This window comes from Gobius niger (genome assembly GCF_951799975.1).
Source record: "Gobius niger genome assembly, chromosome: 13".
Classification (NCBI taxonomy): Eukaryota; Metazoa; Chordata; class Actinopteri; order Gobiiformes; family Gobiidae; genus Gobius; species Gobius niger.
The window spans coordinates 32,247,541-32,262,952 of NC_136864.1; the positions used below are offsets into that span (position 1 = coordinate 32,247,541).

Here is a 15,412-nt window from a genome sequence, read left to right on the forward strand (position 1 = left end):
GATGAAAATGCAACAAAAGAATGACAAGAAAGTGACAAAAAAGAGAAGAAAACGAGGATGAAAATGCAACAAAAGAATGACAAGAAAGTGACAAAAAAGAGAAGAAAACAAGGATGAAAATGCAACAAAAGAATGACAAGAAAGTGACAAAAAAGAGAAGAAAACAAGGATGAAAATGCAACAAAAGAATGACAAGAAAGTGACAAAAAAGAGAAGAAAACAAGGATGAAAATGCAACAAAAGAATGACAAGAAAGTGACAAAAAAGAGAAGAAAACGAGGATGAAAATGCAACAAAAGAATGACAAGGAAGTGACAAAAAAGAGAAGAAAACGAGGATGAAAATGCAACAAAAGAATGACAAGAAAGTGACAAAAAAGAGAAGAAAACGAGGATGAAAATGCAACAAAAGAATGACAAGGAAGTGACAAAAAAGAGAAGAAAACGAGGATGAAAATGCAACAAAAGAATGACAAGGAAGTGACAAAAAAGAGAAGAAAACGAGGATGAAAATGCAACAAAAGAATGACAAGAAAGTGACAAAAAAGAGAAGAAAACAAGGATGAAAATGCAACAAAAGAATGACAAGAAAGTGACAAAAAAGAGAAGAAAACGAGGATGAAAATGCAACAAAAGAATGACAAGAAAGTGACAAAAAAGAGAAGAAAACAAGGATGAAAATGCAACAAAAGAATGACAAGAAAGTGACAAAAAAGAGAAGAAAACGAGGATGAAAATGCAACAAAAGAATGACAAGGAAGTGACAAAAAAGAGAGGAAAACAAGGATGAAAATGCAACAAAAGAATGACAAGAAAGTGACAAAAAAGAGAAGAAAACGAGGATGAAAATGCAACAAAAGAATGACAAGAAAGTGACAAAAAAGAGAAGAAAACAAGGATGAAAATGCAACAAAAGAATGACAAGAAAGTGACAAAAAAGAGAAGAAAACGAGGATGAAAATGCAACAAAAGAATGACAAGAAAGTGACAAAAAAGAGAGGAAAACAAGGATGAAAATGCAACAAAAGAATGACAAGAAAGTGACAAAAAAGAGAGGAAAACAAGGATGAAAATGCAACAAAAGAATGACAAGAAAGTGACAAAAAAGAGAAGAAAACAAGGATGAAAATGCAACAAAAGAATGACAAGAAAGTGACAAAAAAGAGAAGAAAACGAGGATGAAAATGCAACAAAAGAATGACAAGGAAGTGACAAAAAAGAGAAGAAAACAAGGATGAAAATGCAACAAAAGAATGACAAGAAAGTGACAAAAAAGAGAGGAAAACAAGGATGAAAATGCAACAAAAGAATGACAAGAAAGTGACAAAAAAGAGAAGAAAACAAGGATGAAAATGCAACAAAAGAATGACAAGAAAGTGACAAAAAAGAGAAGAAAACGAGGATGAAAATGCAACAAAAGAATGACAAGAAAGTGACAAAAAAGAGAAGAAAACAAGGATGAAAATGCAACAAAAGTGACAAATACGCAATGATTGGCAAACAATGCACTTGGGGAAAAGATCAGTTTAGATCCGTTTTGTAGGTCTTAGCTTTCAAATGAGGCGATACTCTGGCCTGTAGGCTGCAAAGTCCAAGGGAGAAGCTTCTAGATTTGGGTAAAGGCGAACTGAAGGTAAGGGGTTAATGTTTCCCCAGTGTGGCGGTGCGCTGTGTCTTTAAGGCCTGTGCGCCGCGCCCCCTCCGTCTCCAAAGCGCCACTGCAGCCTCCCCTCCTCAGTCCAGTCTCCTCTCAGCCTCTGCCCCATCAGCACCACCGACAACGAGGACAACGACAACAACAACAACAACAGGACGCGCAGCTGGTAACGACGACGCCAACAACAACACGGAACCGAACCCTCCACCGAAAACCATGACGGAGAGCGCCAAGACGCACGTCATCCTGCTCTCGTGCGGCAGCTTCAACCCCATCACCAAAGGCCACATCCACATGTTCGGTAGGACCGTCCATCACATCAACGCCTTTTGGTTTCAGAGACATATTTTAGGCGCATTTCACTGAACACAGGCGCGTTTGCGTTTTTTACACGGCCTTTTCTGTCACTGTCGGTAAGGGCGGCGGTGTTTACGCATAAAAGGCGAAGTCTCTGCCCTCATTTTGCCGTTCAGTGGGACGCACGTCTTTGATGGGGCTCATAGGTGTGTCACACGTTACCGAAAGGCACCGTATGCGATGGTGACGTTCAATCAGACGTCTTGGATATGATTTTATATAGGCCTCGGTGCGTATACGCGTGACGCACCCACAAATATAGGCTCTACGCCCTACTAGAAGTGGGTTACAGCTGGACCAGAACAGGCCTAACGCAGGAGAAGACACTGTGATGTGGCTGCTGTTGGATAGATGTTTCAACATGTAATGATTTCATAAAAGGGTTAGGGTTTCAGGCCTAAGATGTTTGGAACAGCGTAGGATGATCCATGTGGGGACAGCAGCCGATTCCTTACCAGGGCTTTCATCACTTGCATCAGAAATGATCTAATAGGCCACGACAAAACGGTTTAACTTGTGATCAAATTTGTCTATAACTGTAGGGGAAAACGCAGGATTAGACCAGGCCTTAAACAAATAAATCATAAACAATATGGGGTCAGTGTCACTGTAACTAATACAGTAACTAATGTAAGACTAAACCAGGAAGATCTAAAGAAAAAGAAGAAAGAAAGAATAAATACAGTAAGTAAAGCAGATCGACAAAATACAGAGCTAGGCATACGGGGAATCCAACCCGATACATTCATGCTGTGAGGCAAGATCGCTGCCAAGTCTAAACTATATGTTGTGGATTTTTTTTTTAGCTTAAAGGGATACTTCAGGATTTTTGACATAGGGCCTCATTTCCTAGTTATCCAAAGTGTTGTTGATTTCTGGAGATATTTTTTTTCTTAAATTCATGCAGTTCTTATATTTGAAGAGCTAGTGGCGCTAGGCTAGTGCATTTCTATGGTATCAGCTAGCCTGCATTAAAAACAGTGTGAGCCGCTCCACAGAGCACCTGAGGCAAATCACCTATAACACCAGACTAACCGTATACATGTCTGTGTCCATAGAATCATGTTTGAAATATAACTGACCTGCATCACATGAATGACCGCATTTTGAGGGACTATGTTCTCGCAGATCACTCCGCCGCTGCATAGCTTATACAACCACGAAGCTATAAGGTGTTTTAAATGCAAAATAGTTATAATGATTCTATTAACACAGACATGTATATGGTTAGTCTGGTGTTTGCCTCAGGTGCTCTGTGGAGCGGGTCACACTGTCTTTAATGCAGGCTAGCTGATACCATAGACATGCGCTAGCCTAGCGCCACAAACCTCTTCAAATATAAGAATTGCATGAATTTAAGAAAAAAATATCTCCATAAATCAACAACATGAGGAAATGAGGCCCTATGTCAAAAATCCTGAGATATCCCTTTAAAGGTGCTTTTCATGTGCAGACAGCCAAACCAGGACTATTAAGGTAACATTAAGTACTGAAACAGACCTCAGTGCACCGACGTGTGACGCACCCACAAATATATGCTCTATGCACAGCGAGAAGTGGGTTACAGCTGGACCAGCACAGGCCAGTGGAGAAGAAGGTAGTACTGTGTGGCTGTGTGGCTGTGTGGATGTGTAGAGGAGGCCGGGACTGCTCGTCATACTCGGGGCGGTGACTTGATGTTGTTATTGAACATCAAGTTTAACGTTCTGATTCTCCTGCTGGGACATGTTTTCATCCAGTCAAAAGATAAGATACGATAGCCTTTATTGATCTCACAATGGAGAAATTTACTTGTTACATTCAGCTCTCAGAAACACCCAGGGTGTGCAAATAGGCAGGAAATGTGAGAAAAAAGCAATTAAAATAGTAACTAGTGGTGTCTTTGTGGGGACAAAAAGTATAAACCGTAAATAATAAAGTAAACAGACTATGACAAAAACTGTAGTCAGTGTTAGCAGTGCAGGTTTACATCATAGTGCAAGTGGTTGATAAAGTGATGCAGAAAAGTGATTTAAATACTGGGATTATTGCATGTTCTGCACATGTTACTTTAGTCTTATTGTACAATCTGACAGCAGTGGGGACAGTCCTGTGCAGTGGGTGGGAGGTGTCCATGATGGAGGTGAGCTTGGCTAAAACCCTCCTGTCCCTCACCTCCTCCAGAGTCCATTGAAAAAAAACATTGAAATGAGGATTTGTCTTTTTTCAGAGCTTTGAATTAAAGGATAATTAAGCTTTCAAGTGAAGGAGAAGAAAGGCGGCACGGTGGTACAGCGGTTCACACTCGTGCTTCCAGGGCTGGGCAATGAATCACATTTTTATCTAATCGAGATTTTAATAAAGATCGATCACGATAATCGCATGGTGCGTTTTAATCCAGGAGGATAGGCCAGCATGCGGCACAAAGACGTAAAATCAGATATAAAGTTGTGTTAACTGGTCTAAAGGGTAAAACAGAAACACCCGAGTCTCGAGGACCAGGACACACACAGGGGAAGGGGAGTTTAAATCGATCGCTATTTAGACCCTGTGGATTTGTTTTGAGCGGTGACATGGGGATTTTGCCCTGTGAGGCTGGAAGTGTGGAGTTTGTTTTTGCTGATGAGTTCGCTGCAGTTTTCACTTTGACCGCAGCGTCTGTTTACAGACTCGTCCAGGAAAGACCACATTTATTGTTTTTTTCTTTTAAACAAAAACATCTAATCAATTATCATTATGTTTATTATTATTATATAATTGAGGACCTACATTTTCAGATAAGATAATCCTTTATTGATCTCACAGCGGAGGAATTCACTTGTTACATTCGGCATTCCATAAGGTCAGATTTTAAATCACACACAAGTTGAGACAGTATTACATAGACATATAAGAAAAGTAATTATAAAAATGATGAATACTGAGTTCAAAATATATTGTTTAGCTTTCATGTATGGAACGATAAGCGTGTGCTCATTAATGGCCATATATCTGATTTTATTTCTAGTGGTAGAGTGATTTCTTTTGCTCCTCTAGTGTCTTGTGACCCTGCAGGTTGTGAAACTTGCCTGTACATGTGTCCCTGTGAGGAACTGGGATGTTAGAAATGTGTTTGGAAAGTTAAAAAGGACTTTCGACCACAACAATATCATAATTAACTTGCTCCCTCTTTCATTGTTTGTAATGAAATAAATAAATACCTTACTTTAATGGTACCCAGACCGACCCCCATCTTTCCCCCCGCTGCTCTGATCGATCAGCCTTCAGCTTGTTCTGAGCTTGTGACAAGTGAATTAAAGCAATCATAATGAAGTGTGATCTCTGAGAAGAAGCAGATACTGGACCTGGTACAGAAACATTGGAGGCAGGAAGCTGAATGCTGTGATGATGTCATCACAGCATCACAATGGAACTGAAATCTCATTCAGATTTTTACCTTTACCTTTAGCTTTTTTTTTTTTAATCTGATCACACAGAAATATTACACTTACTCTGGATTTTCTTTTATTACATTCATTATCAAATGATTATTTTTCCCATACACATTGAAGGCTTATTTTAAATGTAATATTCAATTTGACTGGAGAAATAGTTACATTTATTTGTATGTTATTTTAATGTTTTGTTATTTCAGCAGGAGATCATGATAAAGCTGCTGTTTCTCTACGGAGCTTGTACAGTTTGGACCAGGAAGTAGCTTCAGTATCGTGTGTGATGTCACACTGAACAACCCAATTGAGTTTAGGGGAAAATCAACATATTCATTATATTATTTGTGAGAAAGCCTAATATAGGGCATAACTCATAATTATTTGAAATATGTCTGAGGCTGCAGCGTGTCGTGATTGGTTAAAGGCGGATACTCCAGTGGAGAACGCTTTAACAAATCAAGTCAAAGGGTCAATATTCTGCTAAAAGTCAAAAAGCTCTGTTCAATCTGCTGATGTCATCAGGTGCAATTGGACTTTGATCATTTCAGGACTCAAATTGCCTCTAGCACAAACCCTTTTCCCCTAATTGCTGGCAACTCTTTTTTTTTGGTGATATTTAAAAGGGATTCTGTGTTTTCCGTACACATTATTTCATAGATAATACTATGATGCGATCAGGAAAGGCATGAATAAAGCATGATCCAGAAAAGACGTTGCTGTTTTGGAAGTGAATCATCTGTGTCCCTGTTGAATGTTTTCTTTGTGTGTTTTAGAAAAGGCCAGAGAGTACCTGCACAAAACCGGGCGCTACATCGTGATCGGAGGAATCATCTCCCCAGTGCACGACTCCTATGGCAAACCAGTGAGTACCACACTCTCTACAACTTCTAACGCCGGGTAAACCCTGGGTATTACACTGTGTACAGAGAGAGGAAATGAATCTACAAAAGTGATACAGTATGTGAGTGATAATCAGGACGAGCTGCAGCTGGATCTTAGCCCCACAGCGTAAAGACAGAAACTTTATACACTTTGGCAAATTAATTTAAGGCACATTTCGTTTCAAACACTATATACACAAAACAACAGTTACTGCAACAAAGTGACCAATGGGATCAGCAGGAGACATCTCCCTGAGGTGTTTAGTCCGGACTCTGGGAACAGCAGGAGACCTCTTACTAGAGATCCAGCTTTTTAGTTTCCGATACCGATACTGGGGGTTTGAGTATCTGCCAAAATACTAGCTTAAATGCTAAATGCTAGCTTTAGGTTAAAACCAACTAAGCGATTGAATTTTCCAGGTTCTGCCCTTCAGAATGACAGACAGCATGCCCATATTTAGTCGGTGAAAGTTGAGTTTTAGAGAGAGAGAGAGAGCCAACACTGGTATCAGTTCAGTGTTGGATATTTGCACCTGAAATCGGGTATCGGCTCAGATATCCGATACCAGCATCGAATCTGTGCATCCCTAGTTCTCACCGTGTTTAGTCCAGCTGTGGCTCCACCGTTAACACAAACAAGTGCGGAGAGTGAATGAAAAATACTGTAAACAAAATGAGAGAAATGATCTTCACTGAAGCTACATTAGACAGTCAGCTCAGTAAAAGGGCCATTGCTGTGTGGTGATAGTGCTAACCACTCTGCCACTGTGCTTCCCTGCTTTACTGTACTTTAGGTCTAGTACTATGAGCTAAATGTGCCTCTACGCATAAGTTTGAACAGAACATGCAGACTATATGAAAGTGAGGACTGTCTGTTCAGTGGAGCCGCCTCTCGTCCTACTTTCTCCTGCTCTTCATCAATTATACAAACTCACAGGAAACCGTCAGCGCTATACCTCTGCAGCAGCATTGCTTTTTCACTCGCTCATCTGACGCTCTGTCATTTCCTTTGCAATCATCAAAATATCCAATCCTGTCAAGTTTAACATTTTAGGCCGATAACGCACTTTGAAAGCCTTGCTTCTGTCAGTATATGTTTGCATCATTCCAAAATGATGCAAGCTCTTTTATTCCCCTTTGTATTACACTCTTCTCAAATAGCTGTTCTCAACATTTAGACACGGTTCAGCTTATATCCCCTGATTTCTGCCAGTGCTGAAGTCAGAGTCTGAAGTGTAATGTTGTTGCAGGGCCTGGTGACCAGCAGACATCGCCTGACCATGTGTCAGATGGCTGTGCAGTCCTCAGACTGGATCAGGTACCTCCTGTTTGTCTCTGAATATTGATAATAGATTGAAAAAGGCAATCAGCCATTGGTAGTGTGGATGCTTCATGTCCATAGTGGATTGCTAATAGCCTCCTCATTGCTACTGATATGATCATTCATTATACTTCACTGTATGGACGTAAATTTAGTTAATGGTTAGTGAAACATTTCGGTAACTCTGTTTGTTATTGTTGACCTCAGTATTTGAACAGAGCAAACGTTTGTGTGCCTGTGCGTCAGGGTGGACCCGTGGGAGTGTTACCAGGACACATGGCAGACCACCTGCAGCGTGCTGGAGCATCACCGTGACCTCATGAAGGTCAGACACACAGCATCATCAGCGGCTCTGTACTGTCAGAGTCCTAGTAGAACAGTGATGGACTAAGTGAGGGTGGCTCCTCCTGTAGCGTTAAGCTAGCAGCATGGGCTAACCGACACTCGTTCATGCTGACATTTGGCTGAAAAATAGTGAAAGAAAAAAACACTTCCTTTGATGAGAATGTGGACACCCCAGACTCGGACATAAGGGACTTAAGTATTGCCAGCACTGATTTTGAGCCTTCATGAAAGTCCATCAGTGGCAGGGCTGGACTGGCCATTGGGAGCACCGGGTATTTTCCTGATGGGCCAATGTACTTTTGGTCCGGTCAGACCAGATGAGTGAACAGGCCTGTACACCGGCCCACAATAGAAACTGCAAGTTCCATTGACGACCGGTATTGCTAATGGTCAACTCTTGCATTGAATAGGACATTTTTAGAGGGCCAGTCTTGACCCAAAAGTCCTGGGACATTTTTTTCTGCCAGTCCAGCCCTGACCAGTGGAAAAGGGAACCTGCTATAATGAAAAGTTGCTAACGGCTACTGACCATTAGCTTGAGCTGTTTGATAATTAATAGCTCCCTGTCAGGTACAAAAGCTATAATCCAAGCTGTTAACTGTTAAATAAAGCTTTTCTGAGTAATATTTGTCCAAAAAACTTTTACCGAAGCCAACATTATAGTAGATGTTGTCACTCACTCTGCTGGCAATTTGGACACGCTTTGGACATTAAGCTCAAGCTTTCTCCTCACCGCTGGTCACGTGACTACAGGTGCCAGCGTCACTTGTTGTGTACTACACAATGTGGCACAGTAAATCCGGAGTTAGGGGCTCGGGAGGACATTCTGACAGTATCTGAATGCTGCATAACAAAACAGCAATGACTGGAGATGTCTGAGTACTTTCTGAACCTCTTGTGAATACTGCACTACTATAACATAACATCGACTTCCATTGTCCATAACCGCCCTGTGTTCAACAGAGAGTAACCGGGTGCATCCTGTCCAACATCAACACGCCCTCGTCCACTCCTGTGATCAGTCAGCTGTCTCAGCCGCAGAGCCAGACCACGGCCATTTACCAGAACCACGGCAACATGAACCACAGGCCCACAGCCAGTGAGTACAGCCGACTGCCACATCCCGGCAATCAGGTCCCAGGTTCCAACCCCCCCACCTGGTGTGAAAGAGGCATGTTCTTTCCTCGTCTGGATGTGTTTCCTCAACCATCAGCCCAAACCCTCAGCACCTCAGTGATTTATGCACCTTATGTGGGCATTTAGTAGATATTGATTTGACAGTATTTCAGATCTAACCATACTGACGCATGATCAATGTTTTCTATGGATACAAGCCTGAGTGTTACAAACTGTCTCTGACACATGTTTCCGTCCTGCGCAGTCAAACTCTGGGGTAAAATCAGCGAAAATCTGGGCAAAATGTGCTGCGTGCGTCCTCAGATGGATCGCTTCACCTTCGTAGGTAAGTACGGATGTACGAGTATGTGCCGTGCATGTATTCTCTGTGTGTCCACTGCCCCCTGGTGGACCTTCAGTTTAAACTGGCATCATGTTCTTCCTTTTAGATGAGAATGCCAACCTGGGCACTGCCGTCCGCTATGAGGAGATCGGTGAGTGTTTGCTTTATTGGACGTGTCTACACACGGCTCTGTCTAGACCAGAGGTGCCCAAACTTTGTCCACTGAGAGCCGCATATTGAAGTTTGCATGTGTGGTGGCCAATGCAGTGAACATTTCAACTGGGTGTAATAAGCAGAGTTTCATGCCCCACACCTACAGTATATTTAGGCTTGGGAACTTAAAACCACCTCATTCCAATAATAAAACGTTTATTTTTGAGGGTATAATTATGTAGAATTATGAACTTCCAGTAAAATGTACATTTTCTTCACACTGATGTGTGTCAAATTAGCAAGAAGCCTGAGGGCCACCTAAAATTGCCCCCTCCTTCATTCAGCAGTGACCAATCAGGACTCTTCAGTCTACTCAATTTTGTGTGTTAATTGTAAGAAAAATGAACAATGTTTTTTTACATTTAATTGTCAAATTGCATCAATCAAAGACTAGATGGAATTACAAAATGTTAAAATTATGTATTTTCCACTCCCTAATCAATCAATCAATCAATCAATCAATCAATCAATCAATCAATCAATCAATCAATCAATCAATCAATCAATCAATCAATCAATCAATCAATCACATTTCATCAAACCTTTATTTGTATAGCGCTTCACACCAGCAGGTGTCCTGCGGCCTCTACTGGGCTGATGTGCAGTTCACATAAATAGGAAGGTGCAAGTCCATGAATTGATTTAAAAACAAACATGAAGAGTTTAAAATGAACCCTTGCATGGACTGGGAGTCAGTGTAAGGAGTGGTGTGACTGTGCCAGCCATGTCCTAATGTGTAGAATGAGCCCAGACCTATTCCCTTCCGCTATAAGCCTGCACTGTCACTAAAAAGTCTCCATCGTCATGCATGAGCTTAATATAGAGACTGCAGTTACATGTAAGACCTGAGGTGGCAGTAGCGAGTAAAAAAAGGACAACTTCCATTTCCTTTAAGAAGGTGAAAAACATTGTATGTTTTATAAGAACCAGCACTGCAGAAGTGCTCTCTGTGGCTCTCTTTGCTGCCTACGAGTGGACGGGACCCAATTTTGTTTTTTGTTTTTCACAGTCAGATGATGTTATTATGCAAGGCTGCAAAAGAGATGATTGAGAGGTTTAGAAAAACAAAGAAAAGTATAATACCTTTAATAACTATGCAGGGACATATGAATAACATTACCCACAATAAACTCTTTAGCCCAAAAGCTTAGTTAGATTATTAGTTAGTTAAGTATCAACCTAGATACTGTGCAGATGTAACGAACCACACTCTGTCTTTTCATCTTTGATATAGTGGGCTTCTGTAGTTTGTTAATACACTGCTTTTGGCCTGTATCTTGTGACAGAGCTGCGGATCCTGCTCCTATGTGGGAGTGACCTGCTGGAGTCCTTCTGCATCCCGGGTCTTTGGAAGGACAGTGATGTAAGGATACTTTCTGTTACATATCCATTAAACCCTTCCTACCTAAATTACAGTGACTTAAGGACACCTGTCGTGAGCCCTTTGTAAATGCCACTGTTTTTCCACACTCACATACATGCACATACATCAACATCAATGACCAGTGGGAGGACAGTGACGTAAGGACACTCACACCCAGGGGTGAAGTGAGCTGACAGGGAGGGAGAAGAGGAGCTCTCTCTCCCCTTAAGCACAAAACTGTAGCCCCATTCTATTATTAGACTGTGTCCTCAAACACCTTGAAGTTTAGCCATTTAAATGCAATGTATAGAGGACAGATTGGGTCTGATCTGCGCTCTGATCCCTGAACTTTCTGCTGTACGGTGACGGGCAGTTGACACATTTGAATCAGACTCCGCTAAACCAGGCTCTGCTGACTTTTCTCATTTTCTTTCGCGGAACACTGTTCACTTGAAGGTGAAGAAGGAGAAACAAACAGATCTGCTCAGTGTCCGCCGTCACCTGCTCTCTTGGATCTCTTTCTTCAGTTGTGGAACGCATTCACAAATGGCATGTTGATCCAGGTTTTTGAAAAATGTAAAATAAGTAAAGTAAAGTATCCAAACCATGGTTGATTGGATGGTTGGATGGATGGATGGATGGATGGATGGATGGATGGATGGATGGATGGATGGATGGATGGATGGATGGTTGGTTGGTTGGTTGGATGGATGGATGGATGGATGGATGGATGGATGGATGGATGGATGGTTGGATGGATGGATGGATGGATGGTTGGTTGGTTGGTTGGTTGGTTGGTTGGTTACAGGAAGAAAGAAAAGCTACTTTCACCCCTGTTTACACCCTTCCACACACACAAATACATGTACACAGCCTATGGGAGACCACTACATATTCATACTTCATCCCCACCTATTAAAGGAATGTCTTTTAACGACATGTCGGATAGTCATGGGTTGGGTGACCTATGCTGACTGAGTGCGGTGCATTTCAGATGGAGGTGATCGTGGGAGATTTCGGCATCGTGGTGGTTCCTCGAGACGGAGCCGACACCGAACGCATCATGAACCACTCGTCCATCCTGCGCAAGTACAAGGTCTGTCCCGTCTCACGGCACCTGGACTTCAGACACTCTTTATAGTGGATGTTTTCACTTAATGTTGACTTGTATGCTCTGTCCAGGACAATATCATAGTGGTGAACGACGCAGGCACTCACCCCATGGCTGTGGTCAGCTCCACCAAAAGCAGGTACCACTGGACACAGATTGGGATGCTCAATATAGGGACTTTCCATAGATCAGGTGCATTCTAGTGGGGCTTTGCCAGTAATAGTAATAGAATCCCTGAAAACATTGATTTATTTGGTATAATTTTGGCATTTATATTGGTGCAAGAGAACAGCAGAAAAGACTGAAAGAGTAAAAAAAGAAGTAAACTCACAGATTATGCGGCTCTACCTTCAAATAAGATCGGTCCAAGTATCAAGTCTTGTGGCACTCCAGCAGAACAAGAAATAAAGGCTGAGAGTTTATACATTTTTTTTTCCCCTGTCAGAAAGATGCAATTTTAGTGCTGTAACGATTCACTCTAGTTCTGATTCGACTTCCGATTTTAAGTTCCCGATTTTTTTAATCTATTTTTTTTAAGAAAAGATGACTCGTTCATACTAATGTCTCTTTTGTTTTAACATTTGCATCTTTGTCCTTGTAAAAAAAACTTTACATTACAAAAAAACGACATAAAAATGAACTATAATCATTTTGACATGAGTGCTTGTAAATGTACATGTTCTCAGCATAAATAAGATATGTAGCAAGGCAAACATTTTGAGACTTGTTTATGTTTATGTTTTTTTGCAGTTTGAATATAATACTACCATTTAGAACAAATTTTACAGTGCAGATTTTTTTCTCACAACCCTCGAACGTCTCCCGGTGCCGCCTTTATAATCATAAGGCGGAAAAAGACATGACAGTTTAGATATTGGACATTTGATGAGGATTTCAGCTGCATCAGAGCAGGTCGGTCAGAAGTTTGTCAGTTTACGATCTTTGGTAAACTTCTGTCATAATGCTAAACTATGCTAGTTGTTGTTTTTTTGTTAATTTGGAAAGAAGGGGATTGACGTCAGCTTAACATTGAGTGATTGTTTGTGCTTCCAGACTGGCCCTGCAGCACGGGGACGGGCACGTGGTGGACTACCTGTGTCAGCCCGTCATCGACTACATCCTGCAGAGCCAGCTGTACATCAACGCCTCGGGATGAGACCCCCCTGTTCTCGCAAGCCCCGCCCACCTCACAACGACACCCAACCCCTCAACTCTGCCGCCCCGTTTCCAATCAGCTCCTCCCAACGAAGTCCCTCCCTCTCTCCTCTCCATTACTTTAACGACCCAAAATACTTGAGGGGTTTACTGCCTCCATGTAGCACTGATCCAGCAAGGGCATAGGAGCTACAGTAGGTCCTGTTTCAAAAGTCTGTCACGGCGTTACTGCGATTGTACGCCGAGCTGCTCTGAGGGTGACCACCGGTGCTACTGCAGCCACTTTGGCCGTTTCCCCTCTCTCCCTCCTACTGCTTAGAACAGGAAGTGGTTTATGCTGCATAAAGAAGTAGTCAACATTGGATTGTAATATTTTGCTCATTCTTATGGGGGTGGGGCTATTATAGAAACAGTACATCCACCATGATATTCCGTTCACAGCACATTTAAAAAAAAAAAAAGATCCTAACTGTGAAACTAATTCAAGAATCATTTGCATTTCATGTCTGTAGGTGTCAAAGCTACAGTGTACGGCTTGTAAATGAAGGTTCAAGTCTATTGTCATATGCATTAAGTACAAAATTACCAAAAGCAATGAAAAAGGTTTTGCCCCGGCACTCTACGCTCAATAAAAATGATGAATTTACATAGAACAACATCAATATAATAAACACCATGGAGACACCGGGAGATTTTCTTTGGACAGTTTTAAAATTGCTACCTTGATTCATATCCTGCAGGTCTTACTGGTAAGTTCAAAATGAACGATCAAAGCTTTAGAGGGGACACACGCAAAATGTATTTTTCTCCTGAGCTTTTAAATGTGTTACAATGTCGTTCTCTTGACCAAAACACAGACCTAGAGTAGTTTTTCGCTTCATTCACGAAAGTTTGCATGAGCCCGTTTACTTGGAAGTTTCTTCAGTAGCAGAAAGAAAGGACTTGTGGGTCATTTACCAAGCGTTTGCTCGTGTGCAAAACGAGTAGCATGTGCAAAAGTGGAGCGGCAGCACAGTCATTTGTGCGTTCTTTACTCACCCAGCATTTTGTTACTTATATATTGGATTTGTGGCCCCTTTACTGTAATACAAATGTTTGATTAGGTGCAGCGTGCCCACAAAAAAAGCATATTTTATTTTTCCAGCTGGCGCTATTTAACACCTGTCTTTGATAAATAACTCCCAAAGTGTGTTCATTACCCTTGATTTGCTAGCATGGCATCAGCTAAAAATGAAAGCTCGTATTTTGTACGTGTCAGTCCTACTCCGGCCTGCAGTGGGTGCTCCAGGCCAATTCGAAATCCCCTTCCACCCCTTACTGTCTTACCTTTACAAAGACTGTAATTCCAATTCAATTCAAATCAATCAATCAATTTCAGACTTGAAATATCAATGCACAAGCGAATGTTTTCAGGCCTTTTCACGCCTTCGTCCGCTTTATTTCCTCATCCCAGCCCCACCAATGCTCCACAGTGTGTTTGCTCATTGCCAGGTGGTCACCCCGTAGTACTTCCAGTCTCCTCCTTATGAATGTAGGACTAAACATCTGCCTCCAAAGCGCTCGGACTTGGGCCGTGGTACTCTCAAACCCCCGTCACTCAGACACCCGCCCCTCCCGTGCTCGTCCCAGTAGATGCATGCATAGTCGGACACCTCTGGCATGGTGATTGTGCTCAAAGCTATTTTACGGATATATAACGTCATCATATCCATGTAAAGACCACTCCTGTACAGATCACCAGATTGTAAACTACACGAATGAATGTCTGTGGGGGTTTTCGCTTTTTTTTTTGTGTGTGGGGGGGAGAAAGTTCAGAGAAGATTTACGGCTTTTACACGAGTTAGTTATAGGTGTTTTGTATCAGCCAACTTCAAAATGTTGTAGTTTGGAGGGAAAAACATTTAAAGGTCTTACATTTTGCAAATACTTTTTTCCCTCTCTAATATTTATCACCTTAATAAAAATATACTTGGCTTCACATTCTTCCCACTGTTGCCAAAGTCAAGTCTTTTGCTGCGGATTGTAAAAACAGCACTGAATGACCTTCTTCTGTACTGTTAAATATTAAGTTAGAAAATGCCAAGGCTAAGGTGTCCTAAAATTAGCATAGCTTGATATAGGACCTTTAAATGCAGTAATGG

The 15,412-nt window shown here is 41.7% G+C and overlaps 1 protein-coding gene across 1 annotated transcript; it reads left to right on the plus strand.

Annotated features, from left to right (window-relative positions):
- Positions 1-1,699: 1,699 nt before the first annotated feature.
- On the plus strand, positions 1,700-14,598 carry nmnat2 (nicotinamide nucleotide adenylyltransferase 2). The gene is made up of 11 exons (XM_079570173.1): positions 1,700-1,957; positions 6,197-6,285; positions 7,555-7,622; positions 7,872-7,950; positions 8,934-9,069; positions 9,352-9,432; positions 9,536-9,580; positions 10,929-11,005; positions 12,000-12,101; positions 12,188-12,255; positions 13,170-14,598. Exons 1-11 carry the CDS (start codon positions 1,873-1,875, stop codon positions 13,270-13,272), a joined length of 933 nt encoding a protein of 310 aa, XP_079426299.1. The 5' UTR covers positions 1,700-1,872; the 3' UTR covers positions 13,273-14,598.
- The last annotated feature ends 814 nt before the right edge of the window (positions 14,599-15,412 follow it).